The sequence below is a fragment of the Equus caballus genome, chromosome 20 (assembly GCF_041296265.1).
Source record: "Equus caballus isolate H_3958 breed thoroughbred chromosome 20, TB-T2T, whole genome shotgun sequence".
Lineage (NCBI taxonomy): Eukaryota > Metazoa > Chordata > Mammalia > Perissodactyla > Equidae > Equus > Equus caballus.
The window spans coordinates 47598106-47622952 of NC_091703.1; the positions used below are offsets into that span (position 1 = coordinate 47598106).

The 24847-nt window shown below is 41.1% G+C and overlaps 1 protein-coding gene across 7 annotated transcripts in view; it reads left to right on the forward strand.

Moving 5' to 3' along the window:
- The window catches only part of RUNX2 (RUNX family transcription factor 2), a 315448-nt gene that overhangs the window by 169577 nt on the left and 121024 nt on the right, over positions 1-24847 (forward strand). For all 7 annotated transcript variants that reach the window (XM_023624252.2, XM_070244668.1, XM_070244666.1 and 4 more), the window contains one exon: positions 6244-6405. In XM_023624252.2, coding sequence (XP_023480020.1) covers positions 6244-6405 — 162 coding nt within the window. The remainder of the gene's footprint in view (positions 1-6243; positions 6406-24847) is intronic.

Below are 24847 nucleotides of genomic sequence, written 5' to 3' on the forward strand. Positions count from 1 at the left end.
TATAGAATGGAAAGCAGACCCAGCCAATCTCCAGGTAGTCTAAGCTGGGGAAACCACCCTGGAAGGAGAACTGAATAAATTCCACTCTGGTGTTGGTGCTCCATGGTTCATTTCTATCGTCAGAACTTTTTCAAAAGCACAAGTACATGCTTTGGACATTTTTGAATTAATTGTTGTTTTTATGTCTGTTAGTCTTACTTTCCCAACTGCTTGTGTAAGCTTTTTCAAGGCAAGAAACGTCTTTTGTTTCTTGTCTATCCCTCAGACCATCACACTGCCACAGAGGCATACAGAAGCTGTTTATCAGAATAAAAATGGATAATTTGCTGATTCACCAGAACAGCATGTAGAAACTCCTTTTTCCTCTTCAAAAGCCCTGTTAAGATGGCAGTAATGACCATTTGCACTTTGTAGATGAGGAAGAGACAGCTAAATAAGAGCCTTGCCCTTGACTTAGTGAGTTGAGAGAGAAACTGCAAAGTGTATGCAGGCCTCTGGGCTCCCAGCGTCTTTTTTAAAATACAGGCTGTGTGGAGTGACACCACGCAGTGTTGGTAGTAGCTGTGTCTGTGACAGACTTTGCCTCAGTTGGAACAATGCTAAAGGGATTCCTTAAGTCAAATGACTAGTTCCTTTTTATTTCACCTGAACTCTTAGCAGCCAGATTTGGTCTGTTCTCACAGAGGAAACCACGATTCCTTCTAGAAGTGTGCAGTTGTAGGTCTGAGGGGTCCAACAAATAGCCTGACCGTGTGGGCCTGGCGCTAGTCCACAGCGTGCTTTCTCGCTTAGGACTGGGCACCGCTGCTCGTTGGTTTCGTCTCCAGGGTCTCCAGGAGCTCTGCTCTGCCCACAGTCCTCTGCTGCTTTCTCTTCGCTCCCGTTTAGTCATTGTGATCAGTCACATTCTGCCTGTGAGTGCAGCAGGCCCATTAGACAGGAAAGACCTGATTTTCTCTCTCAAGTTTGTATCACAGCTCAAATTTGATTGCAACTTCCCTTTAAAACCTCCTTTTTTAGGTGATAGGAGAGAAGCTTGGGGAGAAATAGGGGTGGAGTCCTATTTAAATGCTCTTGTGATATTTAGGATTTCACATTTCCCAAGTACTAAAGAGTATGTGCACATAAAAACCCAACACCAAAGGGTTTGTTTTGAAATTGTCATATCTATAGAAAATATATGCCAATACTTTGAATTTCTATAATACAGTAGTAACGATAATATTGATACTGTTTCTGAAGATTACCATGAAAAAAATAATGAATTATAGTTTTTAAAACACCATAAAAATGTTTAAAGTTCAACAGCAGTTTTCATTTCTTTTGAATATTTCGTGAAATAGAGTTCAGTTAGCCTCTGAAAACTTGTGGGCGCTTATAGTTAATTACAGGTCACCCAGGATATAATATCAAGGCTGTGATTGGCACCTCTACCCTCCGAGACACAAAATCAAGGATATTCTTATTATGTTGGCGTGGTAGGACACGCACTTCCCTCCATGTTTCTGTAGACTCAAACAGACACACCACTCAGTATCACTCTAAATGGGGTGGAATGAGGGAATGGATTATACCAGTTCTGTGGGACCTGAGGTTAAGACAGTTTCTTGTTTGTTAATGGCTAATTAATTAGTAGGGTTGTCTCAGAGTTAGGTCCTGCACTCTTCCCTATTGGTAACCAGAGGATTGACTGGCGCTGCCCGAAAACCATCTGTCACCTGCTCTGACTCATCTAGGCTGAGACTGAATCTCAGAAGTCTCAGGTTTCTTCAGGAAGTTGAGTTCAGAAACCCTTTTTGAGATCAGGTTAAGATGACTTTTCTTTGTTGTAAGCATTAATAACTGTCCACAACAAAGCAAATAGGCTGTAATCATCTATTTATGATAGGATTATATTTTCTGGTGATTGGGCATTTAGGAAGTCAAGATATTTTATAGCCATGTTTTTCCACTAAAAGTTTGAAAAAAGTTAAAGTGTACAGTATTAGAAAATATAGTAAACATATTAGGGTTTCTTGATCTGGGAGAAACCAAGACTAAGAAGGAGCCGTGATTAAGGTTAAATGATTGTGAGGGGTGTTGACACGAGCGACACAGATGGATTCTCCAAATAGTGGACTTCAGAACTATAGGAAGCTTTCTAAAAATTGTCCTTTGCTAGGATAACAGCTTATAGGCTGGAAACATGAATGCACAATGGAGGTTCAGTCAAGGTAGCGGTTTTAACAGTGGTGAACGTTTATTGGTTCTTTCCATGTGCTCAGCTCTTTACTCCATTAGCTCATTGAATCTTCATAACAACTTTAGGAGGGTGGTCTTCATACTTATTCCCGTTATACAGATTAGGAAACCTGAAGCTTCAGTAGGTTTATGATTTGTCTAAGGTCACACAGGCCGGCAGTGGAGCTAGTGGTGGTGATGGCTCATTCGCAGGGTAGTACAGAAGGCCTGGGGTGTTTGGAGACCATTACTTTTTCTTTTAAGATTGCATTCCCCTTTTAAAATTACTCATACCAGATCTAGGGAACCCCATATGGCAGTTCTTGTGTTTCATTATCATAGACTCTTAGGAAGGTGACCTTGAAAGAGATCGGCTGGACTGCAGCCCGTCCTCTGAGAGACGAAAACAAAGAGAGATCTGCTCACTTGTTTGGGGATAGTGAGAAGTCAGTTTTGCTAATCGTGGATATCTTCAGGAAGGACCTCTACTAAAAAGCAAAACTATCCTTTAATAGACTGTTCTAGTATATATTCTGGCGTCCAGGAAGTTTATGTAAAAGCTAAAACCCCGCTGATAGAACTTCTTTTATAGCCTAAGGGGAAGTTAGAGAATGACTAATTACTATTTCATTGTAAATCTCCACTACTCACTCAAGCCACCCTGGGAGGGTCACTCAGAACTGTTTATGGTGTACCTACTGCGTGCCACGCTTTATATGCATGGAATTGTGCTGAGTCCGCTCTTGGAAATCTTCAAGAATAACACTGGGCAACCCAGCCACCTGGAAATTTAGAGTCAGAGGTTTAATTTTTTTCAATAATAATGTTGACTTGCCGTTCACTGTTTATTATTTAATTCTTACAACAACTCTCTGAGATAGTATTATCATACCCGTTTTACAGATGAGGAAATTAAAACTCAGCAACATTAAGGAACACACTCCATGTCACACAGTGGAGCCTTACCGTGTGAGCTCCTAAAGAGAATCATGATAGTTTTAATATAGTACTTTACAGTTATCAAAATGTTTTACTTATGTTATCTCATCTAATTTTGTAAATAAAAATTATAGTGCCTATTATTATACTCACTTTACGGATAGCAATAATCACTTCTATTTATTATATAGTTAATATGTGCCAGGAGTACCAGATAGCTTATCAGATAAGGCCTAGTTCATGTAATGCTCACAACAACCCTAATAAATATCATTATTCCCATTTTACAGATGAGCTGTTGAGGCCCCAAAAGTTTAAGTGCAGTGGGGAGCTGTGATTCAAGACTGGGCTTGTCTGCCCAGCCAGTCAGTACACACGACTACTTTGCTGTAGTCACTTGACTGTGTATGCTGCCTCATTTTCCAGATGAGGAAACTAAGGTTCAAGAGTTAGCTACCACAGCTGAGGTCACACAGCTTGTAAACAGCAGAGCTGGGACTCCAACTCAGATCCTCTTGTTAGAAAGCCTGCTTGCTTCCAGCTGTACTGGGCTGCCTCTCTGCACAAGGAGAACTGAAAGGCCGTATCTTATATCGAAGTTAAGTTCCCTAATTCCTCTGTGATGTTTAAACTTTAATAATTTTAGTCATTCTTTATATTTCTTTGTATTTTTTCCCACTTTCAGGGAGGGAGCCCAATACTGCTGGCAACAACACGTGACAGTAGCCGAAGAGACATACAGGTTAAGCTACTTGCTCAGGAAGTCACCTGGTCAAGTTAGATTGACTCAAATCCAAATTTGAGTCCTGTGTGCCCAACTCATTTAGCTGCGTGGTTCTTGTCCTTTTTGTCTGTTGAAAATGTTGCTTGAGAGAAGGCCTTTATGAGGTTGCTTTCTGGGGCTGTAAGGAATGCGTCTTTTTCCATCTGAAGATCATTTACCATTTCTCTGAATAGTGAATTACATTAATGGTTAAAGCAAGGAAGTATGTCAGTATCAGATATATAACAAGGACCACTCACTCAGATTTGAAATGCTGCCAATCTGTACAGCCTCAGCCTTGAACATTTTAAAGCACAAAAGTTCGTTACTTTAATGATCAAGTACCCTTTAGATTTCTGAAGGAACGGTTTCTGTTAACCATTTACAGTACTATGCTTTTATTCAAATTGCAAACTCAGGTAAACATTCCTTAAAGTTGAATTGAATGAATTTTTTCTATATATCTGTTGATATAGTAAACATCAGATAAATATCCAGATGTATTTAATTATTTTGACTGAAGAAAAGTATGTCCTATTTAGACAGTCTTTAAATACATTGTTTCTGAATTGAACACATAAACAAGAAATAGCTGAAACTAAACGGCTTTGACTGTACAGAAAAACTCAGAGGCCATAAAAGAGGAATCATCTCAGAAACACCCTTGTCTTGTTATACTCATTTTTATGTTTAGAAATAAACCTGAGTTGACTGCTCCAGTGTAGGAATAATTTTTGAAAATTAAGCTTTTCATTTTCAGAGGCTGATCGGTGATGTGGGAATAATTTTAAACTATTTCAAATGTATTAACTCCAGTTGACATGTGTTTTAACCGTGGAACGATCCCTGTGTCACCGAGTTTTTTGTGAAAAAGACAAGAAGCAATGCTTAGTGCCTCCTATGCTAGCCCTGTCTTCACAGTTTTCTCGTATAGTTCTCACATCCCTGTGCTTCAGAGGTGTGACTCCCCCACCTCCTTTTCCGTAGGGTTGGGGAACTTGAGCCTCAGATTTGCCGAGTAACCCAAGATCACACAGCTGGAAAGCAGAAGTTCCAGAACTTGAACCCAATTCCCCACGTTCCAAAATCCCTGGATATTCTCTTATTCAAAGCCATCTTGTGAATGGCTTGGTATCTTAGAATTTCAACAATTAACAAAAAAAATCTTAATATTAGCAAAAAAAACAAACCATGTTAAGAGAAATTTGCTTATGTTTCTATTTGATTAGCCCTCAAATAAGAATGAAACAGTTTGAAATACACACTTCTTTGCCCTGGAAACATATAGCAACTTTACTTTGCTTCTGTAGACTGAAGCTCTTTGGATAAATCTTCTTGGCCTGGAGTTTCTTCAGAGAAACGCCACAGAGACACATCAAAGATATCGTCAGTGCCCAGCAGTTAGCTCTAACAAGTTGGCTGCCCATTATTTTTATTATTACAGTGACTATAGGTGACACTAGGTCACATTCCAAACATGTGACATCTTTTCGGCAGATCTCAATAGGATTAAAGACATTTCCCTGTTCTCCTGTTTTGGGTCATTTTCTTATGTCAGAAACTCATATGTTTAACATTGAAACTGGATGGTGATGAAGCTTTTCCGTTCCTAATGGTAGCTGACTTTGAAATTAAGCTGTGTCTTTTTCTTAAAGGTGATTTTCTGGCGTAGCTTTAGCATGAAAATAATATAACCCGCTCCCCTCTTTTCTGTTCTTCTTACCTGCTGCCCCCTCTGTTCCCATCTCTACCCTGACCCTCCTAACCCCCATGCTAGAAAGTGCCATCCCGTTGCCTTGCCTGGAAAGAAAATGAACTGTGCATGGAATCATGTACTTTAAACACCAAAAAGCATGTCTGAAAGATAGTAGCTGGATCTGCAGCAGTAAAAGACACAGTCTGCCTGTTCTTTAACCAAGTTAATTGTTCAAAAAAAGGTCTAACTTTAGGGGGAAAAAAAGCAACATATGTTCATCGGAGTAATATTAGGAAATACAGAAAATAAATAAAATAGAATTCAACTTTGTAAAGATAATCGAAGCAGACCATTTTCTAAATGACTGTTACACTTTCCAAATAGAAATATTTATATGAGAGAGAGATAAATAGTCCTTATGCATGATCCATTTTGTTGCTTTCATCGAGACTTGAAGTCTAGAAAGCTTTGTGCTATGCAGGGCCTGAAAGGGTGGGGTTGCAGGAAAGAAATAGTCCTTATATGGTCTCATTTTTTTTTTCTGCTTTATCCTTTCTAAGTTTTGGGTTGCGTGTTCTAAGGCCACAGTGGCTGGTATGCTAAAGACTTTTCTTCTTTTTCCCAGACCCCAGGCAGGCACAGTCTCCCCCGCCGTGGTCGTATGACCAGTCTTACCCCTCCTACCTGAGCCAGATGACGTCCCCGTCCATTCACTCTACGACCCCGCTGTCTTCCACACGGGGCACGGGGCTTCCTGCCATCACCGACGTGCCCAGGCGCATTTCAGGTAAAGACCGCACTTTAACTGGAAACCCACTCTCGTGCAGGGGTCGGGTTGGGGTTGCAGGATGGGCCAAGGCTGTTGTGTCTACACCCACAGGAACTCTCTATTAGAGCCATGGGGGCAATGTGACAAGGGGCAAACCGGGTCTTCTGAGGTCAGGGTTATCAAAGACTTGAACACTTTGAGTCAAGAGACTGAAAATCCACCAGAGATGGCCCAGTTTTCTTAAGACGATATTTAATGCCCCCCAGTTTTAGTCCTGCTGAATTGTCTCCCATTTGGTGGGCACTGTCTCATAACTAGGGCCTTCTCCTGAGGGTCTTATGCCAGGCCTTCCTCTGCTTGCATTCCTTTCCTTTCCTAACATCTGCCTGTAAACCAAATTACAGATTGAGGGCGCAGCCCTCCATTTCTAAAGGCTCTTCAATCCCAGGAGTGCACGCTAGCCAGCTCCAGGAGACAGCACCTGCACGCTAAAGATTCTCATCAGAAACTAGTCATTAGAAGTGCAGTGGGGCCTGGAAGGGTCTACAAGGTGATATGTGGCCTCTGGGCGGCCAGCTCATGGCGGAGGCAGCCTTCCCATGAGTCCTGTGGCTTACTGCTGTCGCTCTCGTCAGGGCAGCCCCAGTGCTCCCAGAGCCACGGCTCCAAAGTCACCAAAAAACCTGTGGCTCATGGTGGAACTGCATGTGGCAAACACCCTGGCTGCTTCTCTCTTTCGTGGAGAATTCATAGAGAGCCAGGAAGTGTCCACCAAGACTTCAAACTGACAAGCAGAAAAAAGTTAAAGGCTCTTGGCCAACCATGTGAGTCCTGTGAATAAAAAAAAACCTCTCAGTATACCCTGGACATACAGACTCCACATCGCGCCCCATAAATAAAGAAGTAGACCCACAGAGACACACACAGCTGGATCCTGTGTTTGTCAGACACTCTTCTCAGCGTTCGGGCCCCGTGCACCTGTTTGACTCCTGGCCAGGTTAATGCCTTTCTTTCTTTCTCTTTGTGTTTCTGTCTCTGTTTCTCTCCCTCTCTCATTTTCTGCAAAGCTCGAAGCCGTTACTCACTCCGCTGAGTTGCATCACTGACAGGCTGAAGCTCCACCAGCCGGCTTGCAGGTTTTGATTAGTTCAGACTCCTTTATTTCTTTCAACTTGGGAGGAGGGAAGGCTTTGTTTCTCAAGCAAATAGCAGGCAAGGGCTCTCTGGTCCTAGTGCCTTCACATTTTCTGCAGCAGACGGACTCCCGTAGGGGTGAGTAGGGAAAGAAGAGGGGTGGAGGGAGAATGGCGATACTCTGTGGAAAACCATGTCACCACCTTCCATTCTGACTGCCCTTGTCATCTTCACGAGTCACATGGTATTTATTGGGAGATTGTGCAGAGTGTAGAATTTTAGTTATCATTTCCCTCAGCTGGAATGACTACCTCCTTTAGGCAAACGTCCATTAAAGACACGGGAAAGGATGAGTGAGGCACAGGGGGATAGTGAGGCTGATGTGGGATCCCAGCTCAGTGTTGGATGGTGTTGAGTTAGTTCTGGTCATTCCTGCTGTATATTATACTGAGTCCGTCTCTTTCACATAGGGCCAAAATGACACTTTGCCAGCACAGATTTGTGCAAACTTGCTTCTGTTTAGGGTCCTCTAGGCCTTCCACCTGTCCAACCCTCTGTGGCTGAAGCAGATTTTGCTGTTTGTCCTCTGGCAGTACCTGGAGGAGAAAACCTCAGAGAGTGATTAGCTGTAGAGACGCTTGTTACAGCGTTTTCTCACTGAGGTGTAGTTGCGTATGAACTCAATGGGAAAACCATTGAAAATAACACTGAAAATGCTGCATCAATGGGTCGTCGTTATTGTCTGTCATTGACATGTGTCATATAGAACAGCCAGATTATTTTGAGCCAGTTTACTGATAATTACTTAAAACGTTTCTGCAAACTAATCTATACAACTGTTCCCATTTCACAGAGGAGGCAGCAGGAGCAGAAACTGGTTAATTATCCAGCCATATGTTGAGCTGAGGCCAAAGGTAGAAACGAGCCTCTGCTTTAAACTGGTTTAAAACTGAGTCGGGTCCAGTTTTATCTTCCCGCCCCAAACATTCTATGAGTTGCTCCTGGCGGAGTAACATGGTGCCAGGCTGGGAGGTTCTGTATAAACATTAAAGCAAAGAGAACAGAAAATCCCTCCTGTCAGCAGTAGGGAAAGAGCGAGAAAGAACTGGATGTGGTCTGTCAGGGGACTGGAGGAAGGCTGATTGACCTGACCTTACTCTTGGGTGTAGGGCTGTGCCACCAGAGCGCTGTCTAGTGGACTTGGGGACCACGTCCTCTGGAGGGAGCACCATTTCACTTCCCTGGGGACTGGTCCTAGGAACCTCCTTGGAGAGGAGCCTGTCTCATGGCTTCCGAGGTGCCAAGTTGCATAGTTTCTGTCCTGAATATCTAAAGCTGGCCCTAAGGTCCGAGATGCTATTTCTCTGTAACAAGGGCAGCTAAAATATTAACTTCCATCTCCATCTCCAAGCAGTTGTGTGTTCACTTTTTGAGATGCTTTCCAGAGTTGTTCATGTTTTTGTGTAGAGAAATCACTTCTCATCTCCCTATGTGAAGGGATACACAAAATATTCTCATATGATCTCGAGTGACAAAGAATGAAATCCCTCACTTAGACACTAGGATTGGAGGTTCAGACCCAGGTTTGAATCCCAGCTCATACATGTATCAGGCAAGTTTCTTAGCTCTCTGAAACTTAATTTTATTATTTGTAAAATAGGGATATAGAATTTATGTCTTAGGGTTACTGTGACGATTAAATAAGATGCTTCATGTAAAGTGCTCAGGACAGGCCTGACACACAGTATGTGCTAAACAGATTGTAGCTGATATTGTGAAGCTAAAATTGTTGAGCATAAATTGTATATCTATATGTAATTTGCAGGTAAGCCCTAGCTTAAATGAATTAAGTAGATAAAAATCTAAACTTTTAAAGGGGAGTATTTGCTTTTTAAAATGAATCAAGTAGATAAAAATCTAAACTTTTAAAGGGGAGTATTTGCTTTTTAAAATGAATCAGCAGAGGGTATTTAAAATTAAAAAAAAAAAAACCCTTGAAATACGTAAATGAGTTAATACCCACATGAAATTCATAAAGCACTTAACAGCACCTAGCACATACAAGTACTCAATAAATGTTTACCATTGTTATTGTTATTATCCTATAGATTTATAATGAGTATTTATAGAGCTAAAAGCAATTGGGAGCCATTCACAAAAAGTCAGTAAAGCACTAAGAGAAAATAACGTTCAATTATAGTATCAGAAAATAGAAAACGTTAAGTTACATTTACATATAACCTGACACAATAATGTTCTTTTTGAAGGGATCGTAGGAATAAAAGCAGCCAGAAAGCTTTCAGAAAGAACTACTTCTAACGAAATTCTGTTTCATCCTAAATGACCATTCCAAAGAAAGACCCTGATTTAATCTATTTAAAGACCTTCAGAGAATCCAGTTTTACAACGTCCTTTTTTGGTATCCTTTCTTCTGAGTAATTTTTCAAGTGTGGCTACACGTGCTAGAACCTAATGAGTTACAATAATGACAATGATATTATCTTTTATAGTTCCTGTAGTCTCTCTCAAATCCTTTATGGAAGCAAAGTGTAAATAAAATAGGATGATAAAGGTATGTTACCCATAATCTCTACTTTACTGCAAAGACAGATAGAAAACCAGATGTCTTCAAGTTCATAGGTGCAATACAAAGATTCAGGAAATATTTCCTTAACCCTGACTAGCCTTAAATATTGTAACAAGAACAGTAGCAGTTACAGGTTTACACTGAACAATGAGTTATTGTCGTGTAATTGACTAATAGGGTCTACGTTATTGTAATGAGTTGAGGTCCTATTCAGCTGAATTAAAAAATTAAGCACAACTTATCAGAAGCCAGTCTAGAGATGGGACAGTGCAGGGGAGGCCCTGGAGGGCTTGGTGCCCTCCCCCATCATACTTACTGTGACAAGTGTGGCCTCATCACATAATCATCTGTATTTAAGTAACACCCTCCACCCTGAGTGATTTTTATGCATTATCTCATTTCATCTAATTTGGCTCTAAAAGAATATTCACTGAACAGAGGTAGCCAAAGTTACTTCTCACTGATTCTATTGAAGAGCAAGATGTGGTAAGCGAGGACCGATGAGCCTGAAAACAACCCACAGCATTGCATGTCTTTAGCATTGTAACGGCGTTATCACTCATGACATTTCTGATGTTCAGAGCACTTGTGAGGCTTGACACAAAGAATATAATTACTTTTTTGGAGGTCATTACAAAATACTACGTAAATAAGTAATTACTGACTTTCAAAAAGTCTTTAATGTGATTATCCTACTATGAAAAGAAGCTCAACCGTTTATTGAGTCTGAGTCTTTGACTTGTGGGTCAGAGCATGAGCTATTGTTAGCCTCCTAACGGGGACCCCGCATAGGTTAATGTTTTTGTAGGGTCCCCGTCCCATCCATCTGCGTGAAGTAGCTGAGATTAACCGAAGTCCCTACCACTCTTGGGCACAGGTGAGGAGGAAGAGATTTACACAGGCCTTTTTGTGTGGTCTTGGCCATAGTGCCCATGGGCCTCCCTGCTGCTTTCTAGAGGTCTCTTAGAGACCCAGAATCCACGCGTCAGAGAGCCAAGGGAAGGGTCGTACAGCTTGTCTGCCTCAGTTGCTCTGCGAGAGGCCGGTACAGGTTCTGTCCATGATTTTTCCCTGCATTCGTAGCATTTTGTTTTACATGAGACAAGAGTTAAGAACTGTAATCTTTTTGAAGGTTATTTTTTTTTTCTGTTTAAGCAAATACTCTTAAATTTCTTCTTTCCAAATATTTAAATATCAAAAAATTCCACTTAATCAACTTCACAGGACTATTAAAGATGTCTCCTTTTTTATGACTCTAGTCGTTAAACTATAATATTTCCAAGGTCAGCAGACTAGGCATTAGTCTAATAAATAAAGTTACTAAAAATTATTTTATTACCATCACAAAATCTAGAAATTGCCGGTGGAAAAGTTCCATTTGATCACTCAAGGTCCATCGGGGGAATCGTTTCATGTCGTTTCAAACCCAGCAGTGTTTGGTGCAGTTCATTTTTAAATGAACTTACAACCGAATTTCTGTCTAGTCCTAGTGCTCTGAGTCAAGTTTGGAAACCAGCAGCTTCGGTGATGTGCCAAGTATATATGGGCATTTATTTCAGCAGGGCCGTTCGTAACTCACAGGAGGGAATGACGCCTTAAGAGAAGTTAAAAGGAAAACGCCAGCAATTAATACTAATAAACCAGAAAGTTAAAGCAAATGCAACAGAACACTAGAACATCTACTTTTTACTACAGAAACATTCCTTGATTAAGAGCCACCTGTTTGCTAGCCACACCTCTGCCACAGCAGCCACGGGCAAGTGATTAAGTTTAATAGGAGCCACTCTTATTTAGAAGACGTTCTCTGTTTAAAGCCACAGAGGGGGAAGTTATTAAATTTAATGGACCCTAAACAAAGGCAGTCCCTGTGTTACCAATTAAATGTTCAATATTCTTCTCTATCCTATCGACTGGGATTGGTTGGGTTATTTTTGCAGTCTGTAAGTTGAAATTCATGTTGCTTTCTCTAAACATGAGCTATCTTCCAACACGAGCAGGTGATGTTTTCATCTTGCTGCTGTGGGCCCAGGTTCAGGGCATACCTGGACCTCAGTTTACTGTAACTTTTGAGTTCCTCATCCTGAGGACCCAGGAGGTGGTTTCCATTCCTACTAGATCTAGTTGGCCCGGCTCACGAAGTTGACTAAAAATGGTTTTATGACTAGTCACAGCTATTTGTAGCCAGACGGAGGTACCAAAGCTCAGAATGAAACCTGCGTACATGGTTTGACCCTGATTTTGTACATGGCTCTTAACAGTTGTTTTTGTGAGGATTTATTTTTGATACGTGTACAACCACACACACGTGGAGAGAAGATTTAGTAATGAAAGGAATCATGCTTATGCAGGGAAGGCAAAGACACGGTTATAAATTTTATTGAAAGATTTGCTACAATCCCTTCCTTTTCATAGAAGAAAACTTGGGAGCTTGACCTGCACTCAATGAATGTATTAATGCAAATTTTCTAATGATACAGTGGCTTCAGTGGTTCACTGAGACCTGAGAAAGAGGGTGGAGGCAATTTAACTGAGGAAACCCGAGTTTTAGTTTCACTGTCACTGAAGATTCTTTGCACTGGTCTCAGATGTATCAATCTACCGATCCACTGCCTCAGTGGTCCCGTGTGAGCAAGTTACTCCCAATTGCCCATCCACAAGTCTCAGAGGTTCTGCAAGGAGTAGGTTGATGTCTGTACAGGAATTGGTGGTTCTGAGGACTTTTAGTAAAGAAAGCTTGCCTTACCTGATAAGTGCCAGTGGAAAAACCAAGTCGTGTCATTAGCTTCAAAAAAGTAGGAACATACTATTATATATATTTGCTTTTAAATTAATATTTTATGGTTTAAAGCAGTTTTAGATTTACAGGAAAATTGAACGTAAAGTACAGAGTTCCTATATCACTACATCCAATCCCCCTCTCCCCGCCCCAACCTGCCACTTTCTCTTATTAACATCTTGCATTTGTGTGGTACGTTTGTTACAACGGATGAGTCCATTTTGATACGTGATTATTAACTAAAGTTCATACTTACATTAGGGTTTCCTCTCAGTGTTGTGCATTCTGTGGATTTTGCCAAAAGCATGATGCCATGTATCTGCCATTAGAGAGTCAGACAGAATAGTTGCCTTGCCCTAAAAATGCCCCGTGCGCCACCTGTTTAGCACTCCTCACCTGCCCCTTGGTCTGATCTTTTTCCTGTCTCTCTGTTTTTGCCCTTTCCAGAATGTCATATAATTGGAATCACACAGTATGTGGCCTTTTTGGCCTGGATTCTTTCACTTAGCAATGTGCATTTAGGGTTCCTCTGTCTCTTTTCATGGCTTGAATGCTCATTTCTTTTCACCACTGAATAATATTCCATTGTCAGGATGTTACTACATTTGTAAAAACCTCAAGACTGCCCTCCTCGCACCTAGGAATACCACCATCCCATTTCCTTTTGTCTCTCACTTTGTCAGTGGTATTTCTTTATAGAAAGCATTTCATGCATTCCTTCCTGGGGAAACACTTCCTCTGTCACAGCAACTGTCAGCAAATGGTCCAGATTATGGTTTTCCATATTTTTGGTCCATTTTTTAATTAAAATATTTTTCTTTAGTTTTACCCAAAGACAAAGCCCTAAACATTTACCTTTAAGTAGTCATTCACATCAATTCAAGTACAGAACAGATCCAGCTAAAACTAACAGTCCGTTTATGTGGCTACTTGGCTGTCTCCCTAAACGGTCAACTCTTGTAGGTAAAGGATGCGCCTTTCTTCTTATGAACGCCTGGCATTCCTTAAGTGTGCTATGCTGTTTCACACTTCCATGCCAGCCCTCCTCTCTGCGTCAGCTGGGCAGGGCCCTGTGGATCCTGCTCAGGCCTCCCTTTCCCGACCGTCACTTCCCTCAAAGTGAGTCACTCTTTCATCTGCACTCATCCGTTTGTCCTCTGTGTGCTTTGGACACATCTCTGATGTGTACGTATCTCCCATTGGTATAGTAATTTGATTACATGCCTTTCCCCTTTTATAGGACGTAAGCTTCTCAAGGACAGTGACTGAGTCTCACATAGTCTTAAATCCTTATAACCTGGCACAGTTTTCAGCACATAGTAGTTGCTCAGTAAATGTTTAATAACCAGATGTTAGTGAGAAAGAAGATAGGAAAAAAAAAAAGAGGAAGATAGGCATGTAGAAGAAAAAAGGGAAGAAGACATGGAAAAATAAGAAAGAAAATTTTGTTCACCTGGAACAAGAAAGTAAGGGCAAAACAAGAGAAACTTTTATTGCTGATAAGGACAGGAAATAGCACAGTGAGAGTGTGCATAAGCAGTATATATTTTTATCTCCAAGTCTTTTTGCAATGTGTTTCATATTTAGAACACATATCAAGACTGCATCTGTTTCCAGAACTTGCTGCTAACAGTTAGTAATAATGCCAAGACATACTTTAGGTCCAACTTGAAACCAAATGATCAAATAGAATTTTTGACTTCTAATTTAGAGTCTGACATTAATTATAGCTGTCATGTAATAAAGTGTCAAAGTCTTTTCTAAGAAAATGATGGAAATTATATTAGCTAAGCTGTAAACTGAGGCAAAACTATTCCTCTTAAACAAAGCAAAATATCTGCTTTGGACAACTATCATTTCTCACAAAGTCTTATCTTCTTTAGGCTGAATTTTTCCTGTATTCCCTCACCCCCTGCTCTTTTGAAACCCTTGCTGTGTGATAGGGTTTCAAGTCACCTCATCATCCTGGTCAGTGGTCTCTGGGCACACTAGAGTTTGTCGGTGTCCTTCTTAGTGCCTGGAACCCAGAAGCAAACTCCTTCCTTCTTGACCTCTGTTAGTGCAGGCTGTGGCCTTAGTCCTTTGATAACCGTGTCAAGCTGCATTCTCCCATCTTTTTACTTTTACAGTTGTTTTTTAGATCCAAGAATGATATTTCACAGTTACTCCTGTTAGCTTTTGTCTTCTTTAATTCAGGTACTAGTTTCTGCCTGTCAAGTACTTTTTGGATTTTTATAATGTCACCCAATAAATTTGTAGCCCGTTGCCTTCCTTCCTACCTGGGATGTTTTTCTTTAATTCATCTCAGTCATTTCAAGTCGGCTCAACAAATTCGTGGTATATACTTAAAATGTGCTTAAGCAGACGATGAATAAAAATGAAATAGAAGACCTCATCTCTGCCTTCAGGAAGCTTTCAGTCCCGTTTAGGAGATGACATAAGGCCAGTATGACATGGTTACACTATGATACCAGCCTGTGCAGATGCCAGAATATGCCAAAAATGCTCAGGATTCTAGTGAAAGGAGATTTCTCTTGCCCCTAGGCATAATCAGTTTAAAACCTTCTCCTTTAGGAAAAAAAAAATCAGTTTTCTTCTGCTCAGATTATACTTTTACTCTGAATTGCTTCAACAATTACATTTTCAACTGAAAAAAAATTACACTTGTTGACATGAGTGGTTTCATAACGTTTCTTAAGATATGGCAAGAACATATAAAATCTTCTCTTTATCCAGCTGGATTGAAAGCTCCGGCCTGCTGATCCTGTGCGCTCTTCCTGTCGCTCCTAGGTTCATGCTCTGCGTGTAGATGCTCATGGGAAGTACTTGCACGCAGCAGAAAGGGACCCAGTAGCCAGTGCTGCCTGCTTCAGGGTTGCTTATGCTGTGACCATTGTTAGGAATCAGCTAATAGATCCAGAAGTGGGGCTGTAGAGGCGACTAATGACAGTTGCCATTTACCTTCACTTCGTATTCCATATATACAAATACAGTCCCAGCATGTGATTATATTACAGAATTTTCCACTGTCTCTTTTAAAGTGAAGCAACACTGTTAGCTCTGTGCTAGAACATATACAAGTACCTATGCCTGTATTCACCTATTACCTTCAGAATGAATATACATGTAAATATTCTTGATTGTTTGGGATGTTAATAAATATCAGCCAAGGTTCTACTTTTTTCAGGAAAAATAGGACCATTGAAACTCCCATGTCTCAGTATTATTTTGTTACTTGGTTGAGCATTGATTTCTCAGGAAATGCTAATTGATCACTGCTGGTAGAAAAGGGAAAGAAAAACTACATGATTATTTTAAGTTAGTTTTTAGGTTTGTTAATATGTAGAGCTAGTTATAAGGGGAAATTTAGAAAAATATACATGAAAGAGGTAACTGAACAAGTAAAGAGTCTTTTTATAATTAAAAGCTTATACAGTAAAATGCAAATGACAGCACTTTAATTTCAATTGTTCAAAGTCATTTTTGGACAGCATTTTATTTCACATAGTTCAAAGTCATTTTTAGACTCCTTTGTTTTCTTGAAAAACCAATAGGAAGGCATATATTATTAAACTGGGTCAGAATTTAAGTGACTCCGTCTCAGGCAAATCTAGGATCCCATTTGACTGTACTGTCTAAATTATTTTAATGTGACTCAAGAAATTTGTGAATCTCAAATCCATGAAAGTCGCATAAATTAAAATAAATTGCTGGTCAGGCAACATTGTCCTGAATATCTCAAAGGATTTTTTTTAAACAGAAAGGTGTCATATCTTTTCCAGAGAGACTTGGGCCTTGAGTGACCAATTTAGAAACGCAGCCAAACGTGGTAGACTGGGATAAGACCAGGTTTCTGAATCCAAAGTTCATGCTCCCTCTCCAACCAAGATGGTCTCTGTTCCAGCTCCCTGCTGTAATTAGTAATAATGCTATAGTGAACGGAATAATCATAACAAATATAATGATGGTTCTAAAGACTCCACCTCATGCCAAGAAGAACAGTGATTCACAATAAATCAATAGTCAACCCATTGATGTGGTCACAATAAATCCATACGTAATTAAGAAGAACCTTTTCTAAATAAAAACTACAAAGGAAACAAAAATAGGCTTGGAAGAGAGGAAAACATCTGATAATGGTGTTGTGGTACTCACCATTAAAAAACAAACCTGTAAGCTCCCAAACTACACCTTAGGAAAACAGTACATTCTCAGTGTTGCTTAAAGGCGCAGTGGAGAGTTGGCCTAAAAGGCTCCATAAAGGAAGAATTTGCCCCCCGGGCAGTCAACAGAGAAAGCTGGAGCTGTGTTCCCACCTTAGAAGTTGGTAGGTGTCACAGGCACTGCACTTTGAAGCGTCAGTTGGGTCTTAGGTTTTGACAATCTGTCTTCCAGTTGGTGCATTTAGACCATTGACATTCAAACTGATTATTGATATAGTTGGATTAATATCTTCCAATAATAGTTGTTATTGTTTTCTATTTATTGTCCTTGTTCTTTATCCTATTTTTGTCTTCCACTCTTTTTCTGCCTTTTTGGTTTTAATGTAAGGTTTTATGTGATTCCCCTTTCTCTCCTTTCTTGGCATATCAGTTATACTTCTTTTTTTTGACCTTTGCTTTTTAGTGACTGCCCTAGAGTTTGCAGTACACACGTACAACTACTCCAAGTCCACTGTCAGTAACACTATACCACTCCATGGGTATGTGAGGACCTTATAATCTATAAACATGTGTGTGGACATAAGTTTTCAACTCCTTTGGGTAAATGCCAAGAAATGCAATTGCTAGATCACATGGTAAGAGTATGTTTAGTTTTGTAAGAAACTGCCAAACTGTCTCCCAAAGTGGCTGCACCATTTTGCATTCCCATCAGCAATGAGATTTTTCATTGTTCCACATAATCTCCTTGTGTCTTTATATTTAAAATGAGTTTCTTGTACAGTCTTTTTTTTTTTTTTTTTTGAGGAAGATTAGCCCTGAGCTAACATCTGCTGCCAATCCTCCTCTTTTTGCTGAGGAAGACTGGCCCTGAGCTAACATCCATGCCCATCTTCCTCTATTTTATGTGGGACACCTGCCACAGCATGGCCTGATAAGCGGTGCATAGGTCCACACCCGGGATCCAAACCGACGACCCCCAGGCTGCTGAAGTGGAATGTGCGAACTTAACCGCTGTGCCACTGGGCTGGTCCCCCATACAGTCTTGTTTTTTGATCCACTCTACCAATCTCTGTCTGAATTGGTGCATTTTGACCATTGACCTTCAAAGTGATTATTGATATAGTTGCATTACTGTCCCTGTGAAGGGTTAGTAAAACCTCCGATAACCTCTTTAATGCAGGAAATGAGTGAAGCATTTAAAGTGGGGCATGCATCCCAAAGGAGGCTGGAACCCAACACTGATAAAATAGCAGCTGCTCAATAAAACAGTGCTGAATTGATTTGAGATATCAGAAAACCTTTTCTTCTAAGGCCGGGCATGTGGCACAGTGATTGAACCCTCATAGCGTCATTGCGGTGCGTGGAAACAGCGCTTGATGGGGAACGGAGCAGCCTGTCGTCTAATTTTGGATACGCCTCTGAGTTCTGAAGCAGGTCACTTACTGTCTGTGGCTCTTCGTTTCCTTGTGTGTGAAAGGAGTTAGTCGGGCTAGATACTCTCCAAGGTACATCGTAAAGCTTTGAATGTCCGTGATTCTAAAATAAGGCCTGAAAAGTAGATTTCTCACAGAAAGATTTAGTAATCAGCACATCAGAAAACTAAATACTGCCGCCCGTAATAGGAGTAAAAGCTAGTATAGGGTTTGATTTATGAACTAAATAAACAGGAGTCACTACTACAGGTGTCGAGGAAAGCTTTGTTTTGTGCTTCAGTTAATTCTCGTGAGAAGCAGCCTAAGATGAGGTTAATTAATGCCAAAGAACTATACACACATTCAGACCCTAACACTTGCCCACAGCTGCACTTCTGTTCAAGCTGAAGCCTCATATATGTGAATGTGTGTCAGAGGCTGCAGACAGATTTTGAAACCCCAGCTTTAACTTAAAATTAGGAACTTACTTTATATATATAAAAGGAGCTTATTTTATTGATATTTTATATACCACATGGTTTTATTTAACTTATCTGTGCTACTCCCTCTTTACCTGAGAATGGTTATAATGAAGTGTAATTTATCTCACTGGAGGAATGAGAATCTTAGAAGCTACAGGTTACTGAAACAAAAGAACAGGTGAATTCTGTTAATAATAGAATAAATGGGATCAGAAAAACAGACTTTCTGTATTCAAGAACTTAGATATATTTAGAGAAAATATGATTAGAATTATAACCAAGTTCCTTTTAGTGAAACATTGCTATCATAGTGTTTTATGACCACATGATAAAAATCTTTATTCATATAAATTATTACCAACATTAAGTTTACTCATTTATTGACACTGTTCTAGCCACTGGAGATGCAGTGATGAGTAAGACAGTGAATACAGGGAGCTTTTTCTTCTGGCTTATGACGTAGTGATTAAACACTCAGTCTTTGGATCCAGACTCCTGGGTTTAAATCAAGGCTTCTTTACTCACTAGCTTGTGATCTTGGGATGTTACCAATTTCTTCCTCTGTAAAAGGGGCTTCAAAAGGTTGTTATGAGGACTGAAGGATGGTTAATGTATGTAAAGCCCTTAGAATAATGCCCGGCACTTGTTAATGTCAGCTGTTACAGGGGAAGGGTAGGCAAATGAAAATAAGACAATATTATCTAGGGATATGTACTATGAGAAAAGTAACATAGGGTGACGTGATGAGGAAGAAACGTTTAAGCTGCGACCTCAGTGACAAGGAGGAGTTAGCCCGTGGAGATCATTCCAGGCAGGAGGGAAGCTGGCGCAGGGGCCCGTGGGTGGGAAGAAGAACGCTGGCAGCTGGGGAGTGTGTGTGGTGAGATGACGTCAGAGATCTGGGCTGCTCCGGGCCGTGCAGGGCCTCTCCTGGTCAGGAGGAGAAGTTGAATTTGCTGGGACGGGCAGTGACAAGCCACTGGCAGATTTTAAGCAGGGTCATGATGTCAGCAGATTTCTGTTTTCAAAAGGTCGCTCTGGCTGTTTGGGGGAGAACTGTAAGGGGCTGTAATGGGATGAGGGAAGAAGCAAGAGTGTGCTGGGGGCTGTGGCAGTCACCTTGGTGGGAGGGTGGTGGCTGTGCTTGCCTGGAAGTGGGGGGGACGGAGACACTCTCTGAGTTGGAGAGGGTATTTTGCCTTTATCATCAAAATATTTTAGTAATGCTTTCCCCAAATTGTTAGTTTACTTTGAAAGGAGTAATATTGCATCTTATAAGATTTTAGTTAATGTTTAGACATTGTTCACACACCCTGTCGTGAAGTGGTAGTTCAGGAATTGCTTGATTTATTAGGTGAATACAGAACCAGCAACCTGGAAAATTCAGGCTAGAAGTCCATTTTGAGAGCTGAAATATGTGGTTTGATTGTTTTCACTGATACCTTAGTCTGATTATTTCCGGTAGCTCCCCTTCCTGGGCACTGTGCAAACCCAGATTTCAGTGCAGTGAAGGGCAATGATGAGATGAATTTGGGGGTCTGACCAGCATGATATGTTCTTCTCACCTCTTAAAATATAGATAGTGTGTTGTTATATCTTTCACAGTCTTTATACACACTAATTCATTTTACTGCTTTTAAGATGGAATGAAATGAAAACCACACATTGGTGTGACCAGGCTGGCTGTGCGGGTGCTCATTACCTGATCTACCAGATGTGGCAGCAGCCCTGAAGTGAAGAGACTCCTGGGTGAGAGGGTAGTGGTTGGTTCCATCAGGTTTGCAGGCTAACATCCTGCGTTTGAGAAAAGTGATGCCGGTGAGACACCAGCGCTCCTCCTCCCTGTGAGTGGGGTCAACACCCAGGACAGCGTCTTCCCGGAGGATGAGAAACTGGGGCAGATATTAAACTGGAAAGAACTTGAGTTGATGAGGGATGAGGCCCTTGTTCTAAGCAGACTCTCATAAGCACAAACTAAGGTAAAGGAGGAAGCTTTAAATAGCTGAGACTGTTAGCGTAGCTGTTGCCGTCAGCTGTCACTCCCTTCTCAGGTCCTTTAACCCTGCCTTAAAAAGAGACTCTTTCCTCCCCCCAACCTTCAGTTTGGGCTCTAGAAACTGGCTTCAAGATCTTATGAAGATATGAGCAGTTCTTCTTACATTTCCTGTTTGAAAAGTAACAAAAGTCCTGCTGTGGGTGGACACGAGCTTCCTCCTCTTCCTGGAATCCCAAGGTGCACAGGTGTGCGTGCTGAAGACCGTTACAGACGTTTGTTAGTTCTTTATAAGGGAGGAAGGAGAGCAGTGAGATCAGGGTCTCGGGAGCATGTTTCTCAGTGACCTAGTCTACTTAAAATTTATTTGATGGATTTACTTTGAGTTTTGGAAACTCAAAGGACTCAAAATAAGATACAATTCAAAGGGTGTCCGCATTTCAGAGGATGGGAAATCTAGAATAATTTCAAGAACTCTGAAAACTTTACAGATTTGCGCTCTGGCTAGTGGGTTGGCTGTTTCTTTGGTTGCCAAACCTGGTTTTTAACCTTTCTCTCTGGCTTTGTCATTTGGAATAGAGCAGTAAAGGAGAATAGGAGCCAAAAGATTCAATGTAAGGAGGATGCAAAACTAGACTGAGAAACAACAGAACACAAGCCCCTGGAAAAACCAGTTACTTTTAAAAGGAATAAAATTTAGAGATAGTGTGCTCTACTAAAAAGAGGGCTATTTTCTCCCTCGGAGCCAGGATGTCTGAATACTGATGGCACAGATGGGGATAACTGATTGCTTCCTCTTCAGATGAGGGGGTGGCCTTGATCAAACTCATGCTCCTCCCTAGTCTTAGGCGTTGGTACCTTTCTTTTTCCCCACAACACTGCAGTATAATATTGAAAATCACCCCCCAAAGTGGGTAAGGCCATAGATAACTAGGCCTGTATTAAAGGACCTTGGAACCAGAAGACTGGAGACGAGGTTACATTTTGGCCACGTGCAGACTTTTCAAGCTCGTATTTGAAGTGTCAGCTTCGGACTTGCAAAGCCATAGCTTACGCCCCAGGTCCCTGTAGATGGTTCCCTTGCATCTTCCACTCTCGTCGCCATGGTCCCGGGTGCCTAAAAAAGAAAAACTATTTCACCAAAGTGAGCCCCGCCCAAGGGTCTTCCTGCCAACATTTTAATAAAAAGGTAGAATTTCAAACTGTAAATAACCGAACCTCCAGGTAAGACATTAAAAATACTTTCTAAAAGTTTATGAGAATCAAATAAGCAGTACCACTTTAGGTTATGTAGAAGGCAAATTGGAGCCATTCACATTGAGGTAAAACTCTTCAAATACCTAAAAGTGTGGCAAGTAAGCTTTAACAAGTATAACAGATCCACAGGTTAGCAGTGAGGGAAACGGGGGAGGAATAAAGAGATTTGTGCAAATGCAATCTGCGAGTTAGGGCTGTGGATTCGCCGCAGCCTCACGCTGGAAGTGAAGACGTCCACGCCCAGTGTGTTAGATGACATGCGGACAAGCTGCTGTCTCAGAGGATGCTGGCCTGAAGGCTGATCAGCCACGACAGGTGGAGACTGGGGCAGGTGCCACAGAACACGTGAAGAAGACCTGAAGACCCACCAGGAAGGACGAGGCATCCGTGGGGGGAAGCTGGAACTCTTCTACTGCTCTGACTCAGGAACTCCAGAGAGGGAGGACACAGAAGAGACCCAGGACACTCGGGTCATCTATAACAGTGGCTCTTCTGGTGGCAGAAACTACTTAAAGCTTACAGATAAATAACACCATGTTAGAACCTAAGACAAATTAGGTGCAGAGGAAAATGGGAAGAATTATAGTAACTAAGTCCAAAGGTGATAGTAAAAATAAGTGCATGGCAAAACTTGATATTAATGATAATATTTAGGTAGTGTTTTAAATATCTAGAAAACACTTTCATAGGCATTATCTCATTTAATCGCCAGAACGGCTCATTGGACCATGGATGTTACTATAGTCCCTGAATTGCCAGTAGGAAGTTAGGGCTCAGAGACATGCAGAGACTTGACCCAGGTCACACAGTGAAAGAGTGGAGGAGTAAAGACTCAACCCAAGTCTTTTGGCTCCAAATGTGCTTTCCCCACTATGCTTTGTCATGGGAGCCTCTACATCAGAACCAGACTTTGCTACAAAAACTGGTTGGGCATCATCCTGAGAGGGATTTTTATCCCACTGGTCTTTCCAGGCTCCCCTTGGGGGACATGACACCAGCAACCCTTAGTAAGTAGCCAGTGTTCACACTTGATGCGGATCAGAGTACCCAAAATAAAGCAAAATTCACCAACTTCCTACCAGAAATAACAGTGGAAATATGTACTTATTCATGAAATCTTAAAACCTCAAAGTATATATTTTTATATGTGGGGCAAGGAAACTTCAACTTAAGTCATGCACAACAATATATCTCATCCTGCAAGAGTTGGAAAGGTTGATATAACATGTTTATTTTAACTTCAGATAGTTCGGATCAAAGAATTTTCTTGAAGAATCTAGAACAAAGAAGAAAGAGAAATAGCTCACATATCTCTCATTGAAGGTGTGAGCCTAAAGCTAATTTTAACCCTGTTTAGTGCTAAATTTAATGATGAAAAACTTTCTTAAAAAGCTAATAATGTTCCCATTTTCTTTTGGCCTCTTGCAAACTGTTGTTAACAATTATGTGTTTTTTTTTTTTATTTTGTGGAAAAATATACTAAATTTTCTAATTGACATTTTGTATCTGGAAAGAAAACCTGGGTATTTTTTGCACAGTGGATATAGCTCATGTGAAGAAACCGTTATACTGTTTTCTAATGAATGGGCTCCTTTCTTTAGAGGAACAGCAGTCCTAGTAGAATATTTAGAGGTCTTTTTGGAATTCTCAAGGTTGTCTATTATGTGGCAGAAGCAGAATTGTAGAGGTGGAAACCCATGAGGATGCTTTTGTCAAATTCTGTCATTTCACCAACAAGGCTATGTGTGGGTCCCGGAGGGGAAGGGACTCCACCACGATCAGCCTGCTCATTAGGGGCACTGCTGTGACCAGAACCCACGCCCCTGACTGCTAGTCCAACGCTCCAGAATCGTTTTCTCCTGCTACATTTCTAATAGGCCACTGACATTTTTCTTGTTATTGCCGTACACGGCCGTTGTAATCTAAAAAGAATGCTAACTCTGAGTTATCTCCTCCTCCTTTGCTCCTCTCCTCTCTTCATCCTAAAATTAAATCCTTATGAAAAGACCGAATAGACTTTGTCCTGGACCTGTGACGTCACCATCTCTCTTGACCACTCTCATCTCATCAGCTGTTTCGGTCCACATCTGCCGTGGACTCAGTGGACAGTATTCTCAGGCTGGGAAAAACAGGGCTTTGGTTTTTGTCCATGGCAAGCGGAGAACTTCCACTGTTTGAGGAGCTCCTGCCGGTCTGTCTGTGCGTGTTGGTCCGACGGCACACTGAGCAGACCAGGCCCTCTTTTTCTTTTCTTTCTTTTTTTTTTTTGGTCATCAAAACAAGTAGCTCCTCTCAGACACCTTAATACATAATTAGGTGTGTCTGTTTACACTCTGGAGACAGAGGGCTTCATGTCCCAAAGAAGGACAAGAAGTCTGGGAGCAGCCACAAATGTTGAAAATGTCCATTTGTGGCGAGTTTATTGCTATAGCACCAGGAGTAAACACTGGGGGTGAAACCCTCTGACGTGGTGGGTGTGCTTATCGAGAGGGGCGTGTTATCGAGCACGAGAAAGTGAAAGGAGGTCCTCTTTTTTTTCCAATTTGCTCTAGTATTTGTTTATCTCCCACAACAAGGAAAATTTCACTATTTGGCTTTGGCTGTTTGAAGGGTTTTGCCAAATGCTTAACAATCTGTAGGGTATGATTTCTCTCAA